This window comes from Capra hircus, chromosome 11 (assembly GCF_001704415.2).
Source record: "Capra hircus breed San Clemente chromosome 11, ASM170441v1, whole genome shotgun sequence".
Lineage (NCBI taxonomy): Eukaryota > Metazoa > Chordata > Mammalia > Artiodactyla > Bovidae > Capra > Capra hircus.
This window is the reverse complement of record NC_030818.1, coordinates 19,212,658-19,232,009: the sequence shown is the minus strand read 5'-3', so window position 1 is coordinate 19,232,009 and position 19,352 is coordinate 19,212,658. Positions and strand designations below refer to the sequence as shown.

The following is a 19,352-nucleotide window of genomic DNA, read 5'->3' as shown; positions in this document are numbered from 1 at the left end:
GGAGATAAGGACTGTTCGAGCTCTGTAGGTCTTTGACACTCTTCATTCCTACTGAGTGTTGTGACTGGTTATATTATATACTGGTGATTATATATATAAGGTTTCATTTATTCCCTTGTAGTCATCTGGAGCCTAGTCATGATCCAGTATGGAATGATATAATAAGGAGCAGTTCATAACCTTGCTGTTTTTGTCATAGAGCTGGGTTAACAAGATAGTCCTTTCTTTTTTTCTTTAAAGTATATTAGTCTCAGGTATACAACATAGTGGTTTGATATTTTAATATATTATAAAATGACCACTCAGATCAGATTTTATTGCAATACAAGAATGTAGTTTTTAAAAGAGGGTAAGGATGCATTCTTATTTGATTTGGCTTTATTAAGGTATAGTTTATTTACAGTAAAATTCACCTTTCTAGCTACCAAAGTAGACAAAGGCAGTTGAGTGTATCTGAAGATGGTATAGAAAGGATTTAGGCATATTTTGATGGGAAATTAGATGATCTCCAAAGTTCTTTCGCATCTGAAATTTTTGGTCTTTTGAAATGCCAGTATAGATATTCTTACTGGGCAAGTACAGGCTACTCACTTGACCTAAGAAGTGGAAGAACATATTATGTTATATACACAGTTTCTGAATGTGTGGGTCAGTGCAAACGATGTATTATTTTTCCTTACTATTTAGACATTGTTTTTCTTTCCTTTTTTCTTTTTCAAGTAAATGCTCTTTGAAGTCATCCCAAAGTAACCTTCCTTTGTGAGTTAATCTCCACCCTACACCCCCTCTCCCCCCGCCTTTCCTGGTCTCTCTCTGGTATGTCACAGAACTTGGTCTGGTTATTTTAAGAGAATAATGAAAATGCAAGATCTAATTCTTATTTTAATTTATATGTTTCTCTAATTTCTTACCATTGTAATGATAGCATGTGGAGAAAAGCATGTGAGCTCTGGAGTCACACAGTCATGATTTCAACACTCACAGCTGTATTTCTAACTTAGAAACCTTACAATTAATCTGCAAAACATCTCTCTCATCTTTAAAATGGGGATGGTAATAATACCTGTCTTTGGAGGTTGTCAAGATTAAAAGAATAGTGTATATGTTTTTAGCACAGCATCTGGAACACATTAAATGTTTTATATAAAATATCCTAAAAGAAAATTTCCCAATCTCTCTTATAGCTCCACTTGAATAAAAATCTTATGAAGACCATAGTTTCTTATAGTTTGATCAAGGGCTAATGGAGAGTGTGAACTTTTTTTTATGTTTTTAAAGTTGATCTATCCTGTAGTTTGGAAATTCTTTAGTCCAGACTTATCAAGGAGAAGGCTCTTTTTATTTTATCTTCTTCTTGAAAGATTTGGCTTCTACCATATGATGAATTTTAAGCTCTATGGGACCTAGGAAGTTTCCATCTAAAGAATGTCTTAAGAAAAGAATGCTTGAGGTTTTCATTTAATAACTAGTGAAGGAAATAGGTTTGGTTTGGGAATATTTTTTATCTATCTGTTCTTTACCAGACAAGCTTTTTTTCCCCTTCCTTCTAAACAGTCATTCCAGCGCATTTAGTTCTCATTTTGATGTGGTGCTTCATAATACTTTTATGTAATTCCTGTGTGACTTCATTTGTCCTAGAGGAAAGTTCTCAGGTTACCTAAAAATTGGGGGAAAGGTCTTTATTTTTAGTTCTGAAACTCTCAGGGAAATCTAGTAGCAATAATGAATTTATTTTAGAGTTTCCTTACAGAAATTAAGGGGTTTCCCAGGTGGCACCAGTGGTAAAAAACAAAAACAAACAAAGAAAAACACCCCACCTCCCAGTGCAGGAGACATGAGACACAGGTTCAATCCCTGGGTTGGGAAGATCCCTGGAGGAGGGCATGGCAATTCACTCCAGTATTCTTGCCTGGAGAATCTCATGGACAGAGGAGCCCGGCAGTCTGCGGTGCAGAGTCAGACATGCCTGAAGCAACTTAGCACACATGCACATAGAAATTAAACTTAAAACTTAAATGGTCCTAAAACGTACCTGGAAAATTGCATGGACAGAGGAGTCTGGCAGGCTATGGTTCATGGGATTGGGAAGAGTTGGGATGACTGAGCACAGCACGCGCTCAAAACATACTTTACAGTGCAGTGTTCTTAATCTTATAAATTTTTATTGGATATTTCTAATGAGATGTCCCCTAATGTATATTACATCAGTTTTTTTATGTTCTAATGTTTTCCAGATGAAGGTAATGAAACAGAGGTACAGCCACAACAAAACAGCCAGTTAATGTGGAAGCAAGGTCGGCAACTACTCAGACAGTAAGTATCTCGTGAAAGTATCTGCTATGAAAAAACTTCATCTAATTACTATTCCTTTTTCATATTCAAACACGTTTTCCCCTATGGAGGAATTTATTTTTAATAATTATTAACTAGGATTATCAAGAATAGATTTGCTTTCCATAGCAAATATCCATAGATTAGCTTTATCTATCCATAGATTAGCTTTATCAAAAAGTACAGTTAAGAGCTTCTAATTTATTATATGCTTAAATGTATAGTCTGAAGAATTCTGTACCCTTAAAGTTACTATTTTCTTTCCACTTTTTATACATGAATATACATATGCTTTAATATGAGTCTACTCATGATATCTTTATATTATGTTTTTAAACTTTATTTTAAGTAGATGGAAGAACTTGCTGGATTTCCCAAATTTGTATATATTATGCTAACATATAGTCTCGCCTATAAAATGTGAATTTGAGAGTATAAAGAGGAACCAAAGCTGGGTTGAGATTCAGATGTCAAGCAGTGGGGCTAGATCTGCTCATCAGCTCAGTGCCTAACCCTTGCATGTTATATTTGAAATTGATATTTTGATTTGTGTCTCAGTAAAATGAGATTTGCTACCTGGTTTATTCTTTTGGGCTTGCTTGTGAATAGTCTAAACCTGTTGTTTCCAAAGTGGATTGCATGCAAGTCATTTCTTTTGATAATGGCGAGAGGATATTAAAGTTTCTCCTTACCTCTATTTTTTTATCTCCTCAAAGTTAGAAAAAAATGAGACTTCATTAGTATTTAATAAGTAGGCTTTCACTTTCGTCTTAATAGTGGTTTGTGCATTTTCCTTTTATAAATAAATAAGTGTTCTTAAAGTGCTTATTTTGTTCTTCTTCTTTTGTTTTTAATGACAATGGTTATGATAGCAATCCAAGAAGTATTTTTTTTATTTTTATTATTATTATTTTTTTTTAGTTTTTTATTTTTTAAATTTTAAAATCTTTAATTCTTACATGCGTTCCCAAACATGAACCCCCCTCCCACTTCCCTCCCCATAACATCTCTCTGGGTCATCCCCATGCACCAGCCCCAAGCATGCTGTATCCTGCGTCAGACATAGACTGGCGATTCAATTCTTACATGATAGTATACATGTTAGAATGCCATTCTCCCAAATCATCCCACCCTCTCCCTCTCCCTCTGAGTCCAAAAGTCCGTTATACACATCTGTGTCTTTTTTCCTGTCTTGCATACAGGGTCATCATTGCCATCTTCCTAAATTCCATATATATATGTTAGTATACTGTATTGGTGTTTTTCTTTCTGGCTTACTTCACTCTGTATAATCGGCTCCAGTTTCATCCATCTCATCAGAACTGATTCAAATGAATTCTTTTTAACGGCCGAGTAATACTCCATTGTGTATATGTACCACAGCTTTCTTATCCATTCATCTGCTGATGGACATCTAGGTTGTTTCCATGTCCTGGCTATTATAAACAGTGCTGCGATGAACATTGGGGTACATGTGTCTCTTTCAATTCTGGTTTCCTCGGTGTGTATGCCCAGCAGTGGGATTGCTGGGTCATAAGGTAGTTCTATTTGCAATTTTTTAAGGAATCTCCACACTGTTCTCCATAGTGGCTGTACTAGTTTGCATTCCCACCAACAGTGTAGGAGGGTTCCCTTTTCTCCACACCCTCTCCAGCATTTATTGCTTGCAGATTTTTGGATCGCAGCCATTCTGACTGGTGTGAAGTGGTACCTCATTGTGGTTTTGATTTGCATTTCTGTGATAATGAGTGATGTTGAGCATCTTTTCATGTGTTTGTTAGCCATCCGTATGTCTTCTTTGGAGAAATGTCTATTTAGTTCTTTGGCCCATTTTTTGATTGGGTCGTTTATTTTTCTGGAATTGAGCTGCATAAGTTGCTTGTATATTTTTGAGATTAGTTGTTTGTCAGTTGCTTCATTTGCTATTATTTTCTCCCATTCAGAAGGCTGTCTTTTCACCTTGCTTATAGTTTCCTTTGTTGTGCAGAAGCTTTTAATTTTAATTAGATCCCATTTGTTTATTTTTGCTTTTATTTCCAGAATTCTGGGAGGTGGATCATAGAGGATCCTGCTGTGATTTATGTTGGAGAGTGTTTTGCCTATGTTCTCCTCTAGGAGTTTTATAGTTTCTGATCTTACATTTAGATCTTTAATCCATTTTGAGTTTATTTTTGTGTGGGGTGTTAGAAAGTGATCTAGTTTCATTCTTTTACAAGTGGTTGACCAGTTTTCCCAGCACCACTTGTTAAAGAGATTGTCTTTACTCCATTGTATATTCTTGCCTCCTTTGTCAAAGATAAGGTGTCCATATGTGTGTGGATTTATCTCTGGGCTTTCTATTTTGTTCCATTGATCTATATGTCTGTCTTTGTGCCAGTACCATACTGTCTTGATGACTGTGGCTTTGTAGTAGAGCCTGAAGTCAGGCAAGTTGATTCCTCCAGTTCCATTCTTCTTTCTCAAGATTGCTTTGGCTATTCGAGGTTTTTTGTATTTCCATACAAATCTTGAAATTATTTGTTCTTGTTCTGTGAAAAATGTGGCTGGTAGCTTGATAGGGATTGCATTGAATTTGTAAATTGCTTTGGGTAGTATACTCATTTTCACTATATTGATTCTTCCGATCCATGAACATGGTATATTTCTCCACCTATTAGTGTCCTCTTTGATTTCTTTCATCAGTGTTTTATAGTTTTCTATATATAGGTCTTTAGTTTCTTTAGGTAGATATATTCCTAAGTATTTTATTTTTTTCGTTGCAATGGTGAGTGGAATTGTTTCCTTAATTTCTTTTTCTACTTTCTCATTATTCGTGTATAGGAATGCAAGGGATTTCTGTGTGTTGATTTTATATCCTGCAACTTTACTATATTCACTGATTAGCTCTAGTAATTTTCTGGTGGAGTCTTTAGGGTTTTCCATGTAGAGGATCATGTCATCTGCAAACAGTGAGAGTTTTACTTCTTCTTTTCCAATTTGGATTCCTTTTATTTCTTTTTCTGCTCTGATTGCTGTGGCCAAAACTTCCAGAACTATGTTGAATAGTAGCGGTGAAAGTGGACACCCTTGTCTTGTTCCTGACTTTAGGGGAAATGCTTTCAGTTTTTCACCATTGAGGATAATGTTTGCTGTGGGTTTGTCATATATAGCTTTTATTATGTTGAGGTATGTTCCTTCTATTCCTGCTTTCTGGAGAGTTTTTATCATAAATGGATGTTGAATTTTGTCAAAGGCCTTCTCTGCATCTATTGAGATAATCATATGGTTTTTATTTTTCAATTTGTTAATGTGGTGAATTACATTGATTGATTTGCGGATATTGAAGAATCCTTGCATCCCTGGGCTAAAGCCCACTTGGTCATGGTGTATGATCTTTTTAATGTGTTGTTGGATTCTGATTGCTAGAATTTTGTTGAGGATTTTTGCATCTATGTTCATCAGTGATATTGGCCTGTAGTTTTCTCTTTTTGTGACATCTTTGTCAGGTTTTGGTATTAGGGTGATGGTGGCCTCATAGAATGAGTTTGGAAGTTTACCTTCCTCTGCAATTTTCTGGAAGAGTTTGAGTAGGATAGGTGTTAGCTCTTCTCGAAATTTTTGGTAGAATTCAGCTGTGAAGCCGTCTGGACCTGGGCTTTTGTTTGCTGGAAGATTTCTGATTACTGTTTCAATTTCCGTGCTTGTGATGGGTCTGTTAAGATTTTCTATTTCTTCCTGGTTCAGTTTTGGAAAATTGTACTTTTCTAAGAATCTGTCCATTTCTTCCACGTTGTCCATTTTATTGGCATACAACTGCTGATCATAGTCTCTTATGATCCTTTGTATTTCTGTGTTGTCTGTTGTGATCTCTCCATTTTCATTTCTAATTTTATTGATTTGATTTTTCTCTCTTTGCTTCTTGATGAGTCTGGCTAATGGTTTGTCGATTTTATTTATCCTTTCCAAGAAGTATTTTTAGAAGACTCACCTGCCTCTCAGAGGTGACATTTTATTAGGTTCATGCAGGCCTAATTGTGGTCTCAGATCATGAATTTTAAATCATTATAACTAGACTCAAACATATCTTTATTAATAAAAATAGGAACCATTAAAACAACACATTTTTACCAATGAAAAACAAGATTGTTTATTCTTGTAGCATAAAAATCCATGCCTCGCGATTTGATGAACTCTTGGAAAACATTTTCTGTCTCTCGCTGCTTGAGGAAGCATTTCCCCTACAAAAAGTTGTTGAGTTGCTTGAAGAAGTGGTAGTTGGTAGGCGAGAGGTCAGATGAATATGGCCAGTTGTCCTATAAAATCCACTTTTCATTGCATATCACAATCCGAATAAGCAATGGTTTGTTGTTGTTTCATAGAATAAGAGATGATGACACTTCAAAATGACAGTTTTTTTTTTTTTTCTTTTTCTGTTCTGAGGCACCCCTTTATCAAGCTTTTTCACCTTTCCAATTTGCTTCAAATGCCGAATGACCATAGAATGGTTGATGCTGAGTTCTTTGGCAACTTCTCCTGTCGTTGTAAGAGGATCAGCTTTGATGGTTGGTCTCAGTTGGTTGTTGTTAACTTCTGATGGCCGGCCACTATGCTCCTCATCTTCAAAGCTCTCCTCTCCTTTGCAAAACTTCTTGAACAACCATTGCACTGTACATTTGTTAGCAGTTTCCTGGGCCAAATGCATTGTTGATGTTGTGAGTTGTCTCTGCTGCTTTACAATCCATTTTGAACTTAAAAAAATTGCTTGAATTTGCTTTTTGTCTAACATCATTTCCATAGTCTAAAATACATATAAAATAAGCAGCAAGTACCAAGTCATTAAAGCAAAAAAACATAAAGTGTGAAATGCACGTTAAAACATAGCCACATTTACTTAAGAATGTATTCCTGTATCAAATGACAAAGTTCAACAATGCAAAACCACAATTACTTTTGCACCAACCTAAATATTAGTGGAAAATTCTGAAAGAGATGGGAGTACCAGACCACCTGACCTGCCTCTTGAGAAACCTACATGCAGGTCAGGAAGCAACAGTTAGAACTGGACATGGAACAACACTGGTTCCAAATAGGAAAAGGAGTTCATCAAGGCTGTATATTGTCATCCTGCTTATTTAACTTCTGTACAGAGTACATCATGAGAAATGCTGGACTGGAAGAAGCACAAGCTGGAATCAAGATTGTTGGGAGAAATATCAATAACCTCAGATATGCAGATGACACCATCCTATGGCAGAAAGTGAAGAGGAACTCAAAGCCTCTTGATGAAAGTAAAAGAGGAGAGTGAAAAAGTTGGCTTAAAGCTCAACATTCAGAAAACGAAGATCATGGCATCTGGTCCCATCACTTCATGGGAAATAGATGGGGAAACAGTGGAAACAGTGTCAGACTGATTTTTTTGGGCTCCAAAATCACTGCAGATAGTGACTGCAGCTATGAAATTAAAAGACCCTTACTCCTTGGAAGGAAAGTTATGACTAACCTAGATAGCATATTAAAAAGCAGAGACATTACTTTGCCAACAAAGGTCTGTCTAGTCAAGGCTATGGTTTTTCCAGTGATCATGTATGGATGTGAGAGTTGGACTGTGAAGAAAGCTGAACGCCGAAGAATTGATGCTTTTGAACTGTAGTGTTGGAGAAGACTCTTGAGAGTCCCTTGGACTGCAAGGAGATCCAACCAGTCCATTCTAAAGGAGATCAGTCCTGGGAGTTCTTTGGAAGGAATGATGCTAAAACTGAAACTCCAGTACTTTGACCACCTCATGCGAAGAGTTGACTCATTGGAAAAGACTCTGATGCTGGGAGGGATCGGGGGCAGGAGGAGAAGGGGATGACAGAGGATGAGATGGCTGGATGGCATCACCAACTTGATGGACGTGAGTTTTAGTGAACTCTAGGAGTTGGTGATAGACAGGGATGCCTGGTGTGCTGCAATTCATGGGGCTGCAAAGAGTCGGACACGACTGAGCAACTGAACTGAAATATTAATGAATAAGGAAGTAGCTATTTAGTAAAACCAGTTTATTTATGGAATGAGAGTTTTTGAAACAGTATTTGTAATGTGATTTTGTTCCTAAAGTGAGTTATGTATCAAATATTACTTGTTAAAAATAGAAAACATAATTCTTTTGTATTTGTTTGTAAGAATCAACTGATTACTAATTTTAATCAAAACCTTTCTATAAATACTGGATAGAATTGAAAATGAATACCTTGACTTGATAGGATAACTTAATCCATTTTGGTCACATGTCTTTTTGTGAGATATCTCTTTGAGCAATAATAACTCTTAACACCAGATCTTAAACTGATCTTAGACTGCTTATCTTTTTGATCTTTATCTTTCATTTCATAGACTTGATATTTACATATAATTTAATGTGTTATATTGTCTCTTACATTTATTAAACATTTGCCTTTTTCATGTTCCTACCCCTGCCACTTTTGATCGTTTTTGGTCATCTTTTGTTGTTAATGGATACTGAGCACCTTTTGTATGCCAGGCACTGCATTCTTTTTTTTAAGAGAAAGCTAAAGTTGAGAAGAATTAATGCTACACAGGAAAAAAGTGGAAGAAATGGGCTTTGAACCCATGTTTAACTCTCCATACAAAACCTATTCTTTCTTTTCTGTGCTGCTCCTTTCTGCAGCACACACACCTCTGTACACCCACTCATCCCACATCCTACAGTTGAACTGTGGTTTATTTTTATTGCAGAGTTGTCTCAGGATAAGAGCTTCCCTTCCTGTAGAAGTGACTTGTTTGGAATATCCTGTGGTTTTGTATGTCATGTAGGAAGCTATATATGCTAGAAACATTCTCTTTAGATCTCAGTTGATCCAGTGATACTGTAACATCAAAAGTGTAAAAACACTACTGGTTATTCTCATTACTATTATAAAATAGTAATACAGTAGCATCTGAGAGTGAGCTTACTCCAGCCCTGCCTAGAAGAAAGAATGTGCTATTAGATATATTAAGGAATAGCTTCTTCTTAAGATAAATGAATGGTGTATTGTATAGTTCTTTGGTTTTTCTCAGTGACCATAGAGGCTGGTACTGCAAGAGACAGCTCCATCTGCAGCTGGAAGATTATTTATTAGCGAGTCTTACTAGCATAGTACTGTGCTGTCCAGTCTTATACAGACAGTAAATTTAAAGAAATGTTTTTATTTAGATATCCAGTAGTAGAGTACTGATTCCAGTATGTCTGAATTGTAAAGATCCTCTTCACACGCAGGTATCTCCAGGAGGTGGGTTACACAGATACTATTCTAGATGTGAAATCCAAACGAGTGCGAGCTTTGTTGGGCTTTTCAAGTGATGTCACTGACAGGGAAGATGACAAAAATCAGGACTCAGTTATAAATGGCACAGAAGCCGAAGTTAAAGAGACAGCAATGATTGGGTAAGTATTTTGTCTGGAAAGTGGCTTGGCTGTAGTTTTAGTTCTTGCTAATATTTTTGGCTTATGGGTGACACGTGTGATACTTGCACTTCTAGGTACTGCTGCAAAAATAATTTAATGATAAAGTTTAATGAAAAGGTTAAAATTTTATTTGGTAAAAGATATACACAGGGATTAGAGTTATCATTTATGACTTTTAAGAATATTTTTATTTAAGGTATTTTTATTTGCTTGAAATTTATGGATTCAATATAAATTTTAATACATTGAAGCTCAGTCACCTCTTACTATTATAACTTCATAAGAGATCTTATTTGGAAATTCACTTCAAGTCTGTAAGAGTGAACTTGCATTCTTGGTGACCCAGAAATCATATGAATACTTAATTCTTTTGATGTAAACCTTTTCTTAGCCATTTTCATTTATCTAATAATGCTGTAACTCCTCTTCATTTTGAAAATTATCTATTTCAAGTATATATATATATTCTACTTGATAAGAATAAGTGAAAAATTCAGTAGCAGGAACATTTCATTTTGCTTTTTGGATCAGGATCTTCTCAATCCAGGGATTAAACCTGGGTCTTCTGCATTGCAGGCAGATTCTTTACTGTCTGAGCCACCAGGGAAGCCCATATACTGTACAATTATATTGAATTCTGCTTAAAATGAAGGCGAGCAGTTTAATAAGGAGATTCTTCTTTATTGAAAAAACATTTGGCATAATTCTTAAAAAGTCAAAGATTCTTTGAAATTTAAATGTTACTTTATTTTAACTCATGTTTAGGCTGGAAGAATGGTTTTAGTTGAGCTCTGTACATTTTCTAGTAAGAACATAGTTTCTGTTATTTGGGGCATAAACTAAAATTATGGGGTTTAGGTAAAGGTTTAAACATATGTCTTGTAAACAAATGTCATTGGAGCATTCTTAAATGTGCTCATTAATAGTTAAGATTACATAACTTGTTTTCATAAATGTAAGATGTAGATTCTTTCTCTTTGTAGACATAGATAGTGTGGGCATTAATCCTGGTTATATTTTCACCTATTAAATTAGTTTAAATTTGTATAAAGATGCTTAAGAAAGGCCACTCTAGTGTTTTGGCCTTGACCTGTCTTTTGAAACTGATAAAGGCATTATTCTGAATCTTACTTCTGTAGGGATGGAGAGTAGGTTAGAAAAGAACAAAAACATAGCTCTCAGCAGATTTGAAATTTCAGATTTATCTGTTTTGAGAATTTTGTTCATAGTTCTGGCTAAACGCTTTTCAGGAAAATGTCCTGTTATCTAAAACATTTCCTAATGAACTGGAGAGCAGTCATTCTATTCTGGTTGTTAGGAAATTGATGAATTTCTTTAGAGAGAGTTAAATTAAAATCTCACATATTTGAAAAGTTAATCATTTCCGAAGATTAAGGGTTTATTCATCAATAGGAACGTTTTGTAGTAGTATATTAGTTTAACTAAAATACTGTTTTTAGTAAGCTTCATATACACATTTGCTTTTTTCAACTTTTTAGCTGTTTAGAAATATGAGATTGCATCAGAGAAAATTCTGTATTTATTAGTTATTTTCTTAGTTATGGAAGACGAGTTGAAGAAAGAAAAAACGATAGAGAAAAACAGAGGCAGAGATAATAAAAATATTTCAAAAAGAAATTATTGTTTGGCTTAAGAATCAAAATAATACTAAATCAGAAGGAGGAGTTCTTTGTATTAGATTGCCATTAATCTAAGTAGTTCTAAGTAGTAGTTATTACAGAAAAGCACTTTTAAAAGAGTAACCAGTTTCTTCCTATATTGCTTTTCCAGTTAAAATCCCTGGTAGTGTAATAGATAAGAATCAGTGCAGATCCTAGTGTGATTGGGGGGGGGGGTTATAATTCAGTATAAACAGAAGTCGGTGCAGTGTATCATGGATTAACTCTTATGCTGAGTTTAAAAAATTAACTGAGCAAAATGTATATGTTTTAAACCAGAAAATCCGAGTTAACAGACTCTGCCTCCGTGCTGGATAATTTTAAATTCCTTGAAAGTGCAGCTGCAGATTTCAGTGATGAAGATGAAGATGATGACATTGATGGAAGAGAGAAAAGCATCATTGATACTTCAACAGTGAGTTGAATAACTCAGATATAAATATTTTTAGGGGCTATTATACATACTTTAAAAATCCATATCCTTCAACTTAAACCCTTAACTTTTATTTTTCCTTAAATTTGGGGAAATTTAATCTGAAAGTTTTTGTTTTGACTTCAAGAATATTTTTAGTATAGCAGTTTTCTCCTCAAGGCCTTCATTCTTTAGCTTTTTGTTAATTCATTAAAGATTTCAACATTTTTATAGGGTGAGTGAATATGGTAAATGTGTGTTATAACAATGCATTGTTCTTGGTGCTATAAGACAATAGAACTGACAGACCCATTATGGTGCCTGATGGTGACTGGCATCAGCTCTAAACGGTGCAGTTTTTGTTTGCAGCTCTAAACGGTCATGTCAGGGTTTTTTTGGTAGGCAAGGACTCCACATTTTCAGAACTCTCCCATTAGATTTCTCCAAACATGTTTATGGTTCTTCTGTGGTTTTGTTCAGATTTTTGTAAGTTTATTGACTTTCCCATGGTAGAGTCCTGGAATAAGATGTACATATAAATTGTTGCTTCTCCCTTTTCATCCCTTCTTTATTCTGTCCCCTTCTTTTTAACATCTCTCCTCCCCCGTTTTTAAAAAAAATTACTTTATTGAAGGATAATTGCTTTACAGAATTTTGCTGTTTTCTGTCAAACCTCAACATGAATCAGCCATAGTTATACATATATCCCCTCCCTTTTGAAACTCCCTCCAATCTCCTTCCCCATCCCACCCCTCTAGGTTGATACAGAGCCCCTGTTTGAGTTTCCTGAGCCATACAGCAAATTCCTTTTGGCTATCTGTTTTACATATGGTAATGTAAGTTTCCATGTTATTCTTTCCATACATCTCACCCTCTTCTCCCCTCTCCCCATGTCCATGAGTCTAGTCTCTATGTCTGTTTTCCATTGTTGACCTGTAAATAAATTCTTCAGTACCATTTTTTTAGATTCCATATATATGCATTAGAATACGGTATTCATCTTTCTCTTTCTGACTCACTTCACTCTGTATGATAGGTTATAGGTTCATCCACCTTATTAGAACTGACTTAAATGCGTTCCTTTTTATGGATGAGTGATATTCCATTGTGTATATGTACCACAGCTTATTTATCCATTCATCTGTCGATGGACATCTAGGTTGCTTCCATGTTCTAGCTGTTGTATGTAGTGCTGCAATTAACAATGGGATACATGTGTCTCTTTCAGTTTTGGTTTCCTCAGGGTATATGCCTAGGAGTGGGATTGCTGGGTCATATGGTGGTTTTATTTCTAGTGTTTTAAGGAATCTCCATACCATTTTCCATAGTGGCTATATTGATTTACATTCCCACCAACAGTGCAAGAGTGTTCCCTTTTCTCCACACCCTTTCCAGCATTTATTGTTTGCAGACTTTTTGATGATGGCCATTCTGACCGGAATAAGATGATATCTCATTGTAGTTTTGATTTGCATTTCTCTAATAATGAGCAATGTTGAGCATCTTTTCATGTGTTTGTTAGCCATCTCTATGTCTTCTTTGGAGAAATGTCTGTTTACGTCTTTTTCCCACTTTTTGATTGGGTTATTTGTTTTTCTGGCATTGAGTTATACGAGCTACTTGTATATTTTGGAAATTAATCCTTTGTCAGTTGTTTCATTTGCTATTATTTTCTTCCATTCTGAGGGTTGTCTTTTCACCTTGCTTATAGTTTCCTTTGCTGTGAGAAAGCTCTTAAGTTTAATCAGGTCCCACTTGTTTACTTTTGTTTTTATTTCCGTTACTCTAGGAGGTGGGTCATACAGGATCTTGCTTTGATTTATGTCATTGAGTGTTCTCCCTATGTTTTCCTCTAAGAGTTTTATAGTTTCTGGTCTCACATTTAGGTCTTTAATCCATTTCAAGTCTATCTTTGTGTACAGTGTTAGGAATGTTCTAATTTCATTCTTTTACATGTAACCGTCCAGTTTTCCCAGCACCATTTATTGAAGAGGCTGTCTTTATCCCATTGTATATTCTTGCCTCCTTTGTCAAAAATAAGGTACCCATAGGTGCATGGGTTTATTTCTGGGCTTTCTGTCTTCTTCCATTGGTCTATATTTCTGTTTTCATGCCAGTCTCTCTCCCCACTTTTAACCTCTCTCCTCTCTTCTCTCTCTTTCCCTCTCCTCCTTCTCTTTCTTCTTCTTCCTCCTCCTTCTGCTTTATTTAAAGTAGGAGAGGAGGGCATGCTTTGCTTTTAGGAGAGTGTTCACATTTCCTCCTTCACGTTTATTTAAGAAGAGGGAGGAGGAAAGGAAGGAAGGATAAATAAAGCAGACTGGACCTAGACTCTAGGACTGGAGCTAAAGTCTCAGTTCTGTCACTAATTATCTGTGCTTTTTAATCCTTCAGGCTTAGTTTTTTAGTTTGTAAAATTGGGCTTAAAACAAGTACCCATCTTACCCCCAGATAATTTTGTGAGGAATAAATGAGACACTACGTTTGAAAATGATATGTTTAACTATAAAGTGCTTTCTTTCTAAGTGTAACTTCTCTTTTCTATTTAAGTCCTCTGCTTCCATCAGAGACTCTCAACTTACTATTTCCAGATTAATGTTTCCCCGGGCCACTATTTGGTAGTGTTGTGCTTGCTAATACAGCCTTGCCATGGATGTTATTTGAACTTGAAGAAGTTACTCCCTCTTTTTATTATTCGAACAAGTAGTAATACATGTGTTTAAACTGACTGTAGTAAAATAAAATGCCAAAACTTGTATGATAACTTTTCTCTGTCCTAATCATTTGGAAATTTTATGCTGAGTTGTGATTTCTATGGGATGATTGCACTGAGATATTATTTTTCTGTCAAAGTACTTTACTTGTAGCTCAGTGGTTAAATAATAACATAATGCTTTAAGCTTTGTTGTTAGTCATTATGTTAGTTAAATATTAAAAAATCTATAAGCTGTTTATTATTCCTATCAAGTATGGTCTTAATAGAAATTCCTAACTGTAAACTGATTTCTTTTTAAATAATCAATTTCATAAATATCCTGACTTCCAGTTAGTGCTGATTATGGCAATTCTGTGACCAAGCCATGAAGGCACAGCTAATGTAAACATATTTAATTCTATTTAAATGCTGGACCCAAAGATTCTTCTAGTTCTCTTTTAGAAAAATTTTTCTGAATAAATAATTGGTTTCTTTATAATAGTTTTGTATTAGTTTTGCTAATTTTTATGATGCATTAATTTTCACAGCTGCAGTTTAATAACTCTATGCCAAAAGACTTAAAAAAATCTATGTAGCAATGTGTAAGCAGGACTTAAAAGATTGATTGCAGTGCTATATATATAGAGAGAGAATGGCTGAAAAATATCCTATTAAAATGTTTAGTAGAACAAACAGGTTTTTTAAATGTCACTTTATTCCCTTAATTAAAAATAGTTAAATAGATTCAACTAAGAAAATAACAGAAGCACAAAGCTCTTAATAGCTGAAGGTTGTGTTCAGGCTATTAATAGTGCATTTTGTTAGAAAAGACACATATGTTCATTTTCCTTTCTGGCTCTTTGTCCTATATTGAAGTTTGATTGTTCTTTGCATTACAGTCTGGATAATTTTCCTCCTTTTTATCTCCTTCTCTTTTCTCATGATTAACGTTTTCACCTTATGATTCCAGAGATATTTCTAAATATATAAATATGAGACATAATGGTCCTTGTTAGATTTGTTATTAAATCTAAGTTATGTATATCTCTGAAAGATCAATATTTTAAGAAAAAATTGAATATATAGACAGTTATTAGAGGAAATTGATGGAAGCTTGGGATGGTGGAAATAATAATGGGAAGAGTTCTCCCTCCCCCACTCCCTCCAACGGAATACCTTCACAATGTTGTGGCATGCATTTCTGAGTTTGTGGTTTTTGTGATTTTAGATTTTGTGAGGGAGTGATGTACTAGACTTAAAATTTATCATGGTTATGTTCTGAAAAATTCTTGCAGTGTTTTATGAAGTGTTTCTTTCTTTGATTAGAATATCTGCACGTTGTACAGATTGCATCCCAGAAATGTAAGATTTGATTGTGGTTCTCATAATACAGTACGTCAAGGACATTTTTCCTCTGTTGCAGTATAAATTCATGTGTTATATTCCAGTGTTTTCAATGTGTGATTCCATTTGTTTATTTAAAAGAAGCCATCATTGAACAAAGTTTAAATTACTGCTTTAAAATGTTTAATATATAAAAATCTTAAAATGATATCTGTTTTCTACTGAATTGTATAGGTATCGCAGTTATTTGACACAGCAAAGATGTATTTTCTGAAGAATATAATAATTGGGTTTTCTCATTCAGGGGTAAAGGGATATTGTCTTCTTTATTTAAATTAACTCCATAATATATTCCAATATTTTAATTGAGCATGCTTTTTCTCGTTAGATTGTTAGGAAGAAAGTATTGCCCGATAGCAGTGAAGATCGAGATACAAAAGAAGCTCTAAAGGAGTTTGACTTCTTGGTTACATCAGAAGAAGGAGACAATGACTCCAGAAGTGCAGGCGATGGGACAGACTGGGGTAAGGAGAAATGCTGTATCCAACCAGAGATGTTATGTAAATGAACAAAACTAATATTTTACTAGGAAAGCAGCATCTTGAAGAACACTTGAAGTATTGAAATCTTGGACATTCTGTGGGCTTTTTACTATCATGACCTTTTTTCCAGGATGTGTTTATGTGTTTAAAGAAGGTTGTACAGCTATTTACCTTCCTCATCTTTCTTTTTTTTTTTTTAACATAAGTGGTATAGCATGAAAATAATTTGAATTTATAGAATGTTTCTGCCTAAACAGTAGAACTTGCAAATCTAGATTTTGTGGAAATTGAGTATGAGAACATAGTAGAAGATCTCATTATTTTTTCTTTTCTTTCTTAGTTTTTTTTAGCCGTGCCGCCTGGCATGTGGGATCTTAGTTCCCTGGCCAGGTATCAAACCTGTGTTCCTTGCAGTAGAAGTACAAAGTCTTAACACTGGCCTGCCAGGGAAGTCCTTGTAAAGGACTTAGAAATCTCATCTCCGGCATCTTCTGGTTTACCACAGTTCTCCTGTGATCTTCTGTTACTGTTATTATCAGTATGGTGTTAAGAGTGTGATATAGCTAAATTTTTACTTTAAAAAGCTGAAGGCATTCTAGGATCTAAAATCTAACTCAGTTTAATTTATTAGTAAGATGTAATTGATGAAAATCTACATTTTTGATTGTTAGATTTTTCTGAAAAAAGGAGACTTTCTACTATTGATAGTAGAATAAAAGTGTTGAGTTTTTATGTTCAGAGACCCAGTGATCTGTTTTTTAAACTATGGACTGAAACTTGTTAAAAATAGATTTCTGATTATTCTGGTTCATTTTGGCTTATTTCAGTCATTTAACAAATACTGATTATGTGCCTTCTTTGTGCCAAGTCTTTTAGATGAAGATCCCTACCCCTGTGGGCCTACATTCTTCTAAGAGGATATAGGCAGTAAGAGATAAACATGATAAGTGATGTTTATCATGTAGGTCAGAATGTGATCAATGCAATGGCAAATAGAAAAAGTAGAACAGAGTAAGTAGCATGGAGAGTGCTGGGGACTGGGTGGGGTGGAGTGGATAGGTTACAATATAAGATAGATTGATCATGGAAGGTGCATTGAGAGGGTAACATTTGAATGAGAGACAGCATGGATGCGAGAGTTAGCCACATGGTATCCAGGGAAAGAGTGTTCAAGAAGAAGAAAACTAGAACATATGCCCTAAGAGAGTTGTAATCCAGGTATGTTTGAGAAATTCAAGGAAGCTAGGGTGACTGGAGCAGAATGATGAGGGGAATGTAGTAGGAAGTGACCGAATCAAGTGGAGATGTGTAGACCACTGGTGAGATGGAGAACCATGGGATGGTTGAGCCAGAAGGGTGAGTGACATGATCCAACTTTTGTTTGAAAGCATCACTTTGGCTGCTGTGTTGAGAATAGACTACCCAGGGCAATTAGTGTTGGCAGTAGACATGAAGTACAGAGGGAAAACATTTGCTGTAATTCTAGCAAGAAACAGGTCAGAGAAGTAGTGGATATGCTGAGGAGTGGTCAGATTCTGGATGTGTTTTAAAGGCAGAGAAACAATATTTCCTGAAATACTTGTTGTGGGGTTTGGAAAAAAAGGAGGTTTTTGGTCTGATCAAATGAAAATATAGTTCGGTTCAGTTGCTTAGTCGTGTCCGATTCATTGCGACCCCATGAACCGCAGCACGCCAGGCCTCCCTGTCCATCACCAACTCCTGAAGTTTACCCAGACTCATGTCCATTGAGTCGGTGATGCCATCTAACTATCTCATCCTCTGTCATCCCCTTTTCCTCCTGCCTTCAATCTTTCCCAACATTAGGGTCTTTTCAAATGAGTCAGCTCTTTGCATTAGGTGGCCAAGTATTGGAGTTTCAGCTTCAACATCAGTCCTTCCAAAGAACACCCAGGACTGATTTCCTTTAGGATGGACTGGTTGGATCTCCTTGCAGTCCAAGGGACTCTCAAGAGTCTTCTCCAGCACCACAGTTCAAAAGCGTCAATTCTTTAGCGCTTAGCTTTCTTTATAGTCCAACTCTCATATCCAAACATGACTACTGGAAAAACCATAGCCATGACTAGATGGACCTTTGTTGACAAAGCAATGTCTCTGCTTTTTAATATGCTGTCTAGGTTGGTCATAACTTTCCTTCCAAGGAGTAAGAGTCTTTTAATTTTGTGGCTGCAATCACCATCTGCAGTGATTTTGGAGCCCCCAGAAATAAAGTCAGTCGCTGTTTCCACATCTATTTCCCATGAAGTGATGGGACCGGATGTCATGATCTTAGTTTTCTGAATGTTGAGCTTTAAGCCAACATTTTCACTCTCCTCTTTCACTTTCATCAAGAGACTCTTTAGTTCTTCACTTTCTGCCATAAGGGTGGTGTCATCTGCATACCTGAGTTTATTGATAGTGCTTTCAAATAAGATGGGAACCCTGTAGATGGAAGAGATTGGATGGGAAAGATTGGGAGTTTGGTTTTGTGTGTTTGGTTTTGATTAGAGTTCCTAATGGAAATACAGAGTAAGCAAGTGGGTATATGTCTTGAGTTCAGGTGAGAGTTCTAACACTTACATAATGTTATATGTATATAGTAATTTATTTTATAGTAAGTATAAAATACGTAACATATTTGCTTTTAAAATTTTCTACTCCTGAAAGGTGAAAATTAATGGTGGCATTTCTTTTTTCCTAGAAGCTCAGTTTCCAGCTTTAAATATTTATAAATTAACAGGTCACTTAAATCATTTTAAGTATTGAATGCCAGGTTGATTAATAAGTTTGCAAAGTGCTATTTTTAAAGCCTGTAAAATAAAAATGTTCATTTGCTGATAAACGCATGCCAGAAATGCATTTTTGAAATGAAAAGATCATTGAAGACTATTTTGTACAAATGTGTAATAATCTTCTTTCATTA

General features: G+C 35.4%; 1 protein-coding gene across 2 annotated transcripts in view; it reads left to right on the top strand.

The window, feature by feature from the left end:
• Nucleotides 1–19,352, top strand: part of STRN (striatin) — a 111,326-nt gene that overhangs the window by 52,896 nt on the left and 39,078 nt on the right. For both annotated transcript variants that reach the window (XM_018055120.1, XM_018055119.1), the window contains exons 4-7: nucleotides 2,235–2,313; nucleotides 9,572–9,739; nucleotides 11,719–11,854; nucleotides 16,279–16,414. In XM_018055120.1, the coding sequence (XP_017910609.1) occupies nucleotides 2,235–2,313; nucleotides 9,572–9,739; nucleotides 11,719–11,854; nucleotides 16,279–16,414 (519 nt within the window). The remainder of the gene's footprint in view (nucleotides 1–2,234; nucleotides 2,314–9,571; nucleotides 9,740–11,718; nucleotides 11,855–16,278; nucleotides 16,415–19,352) is intronic.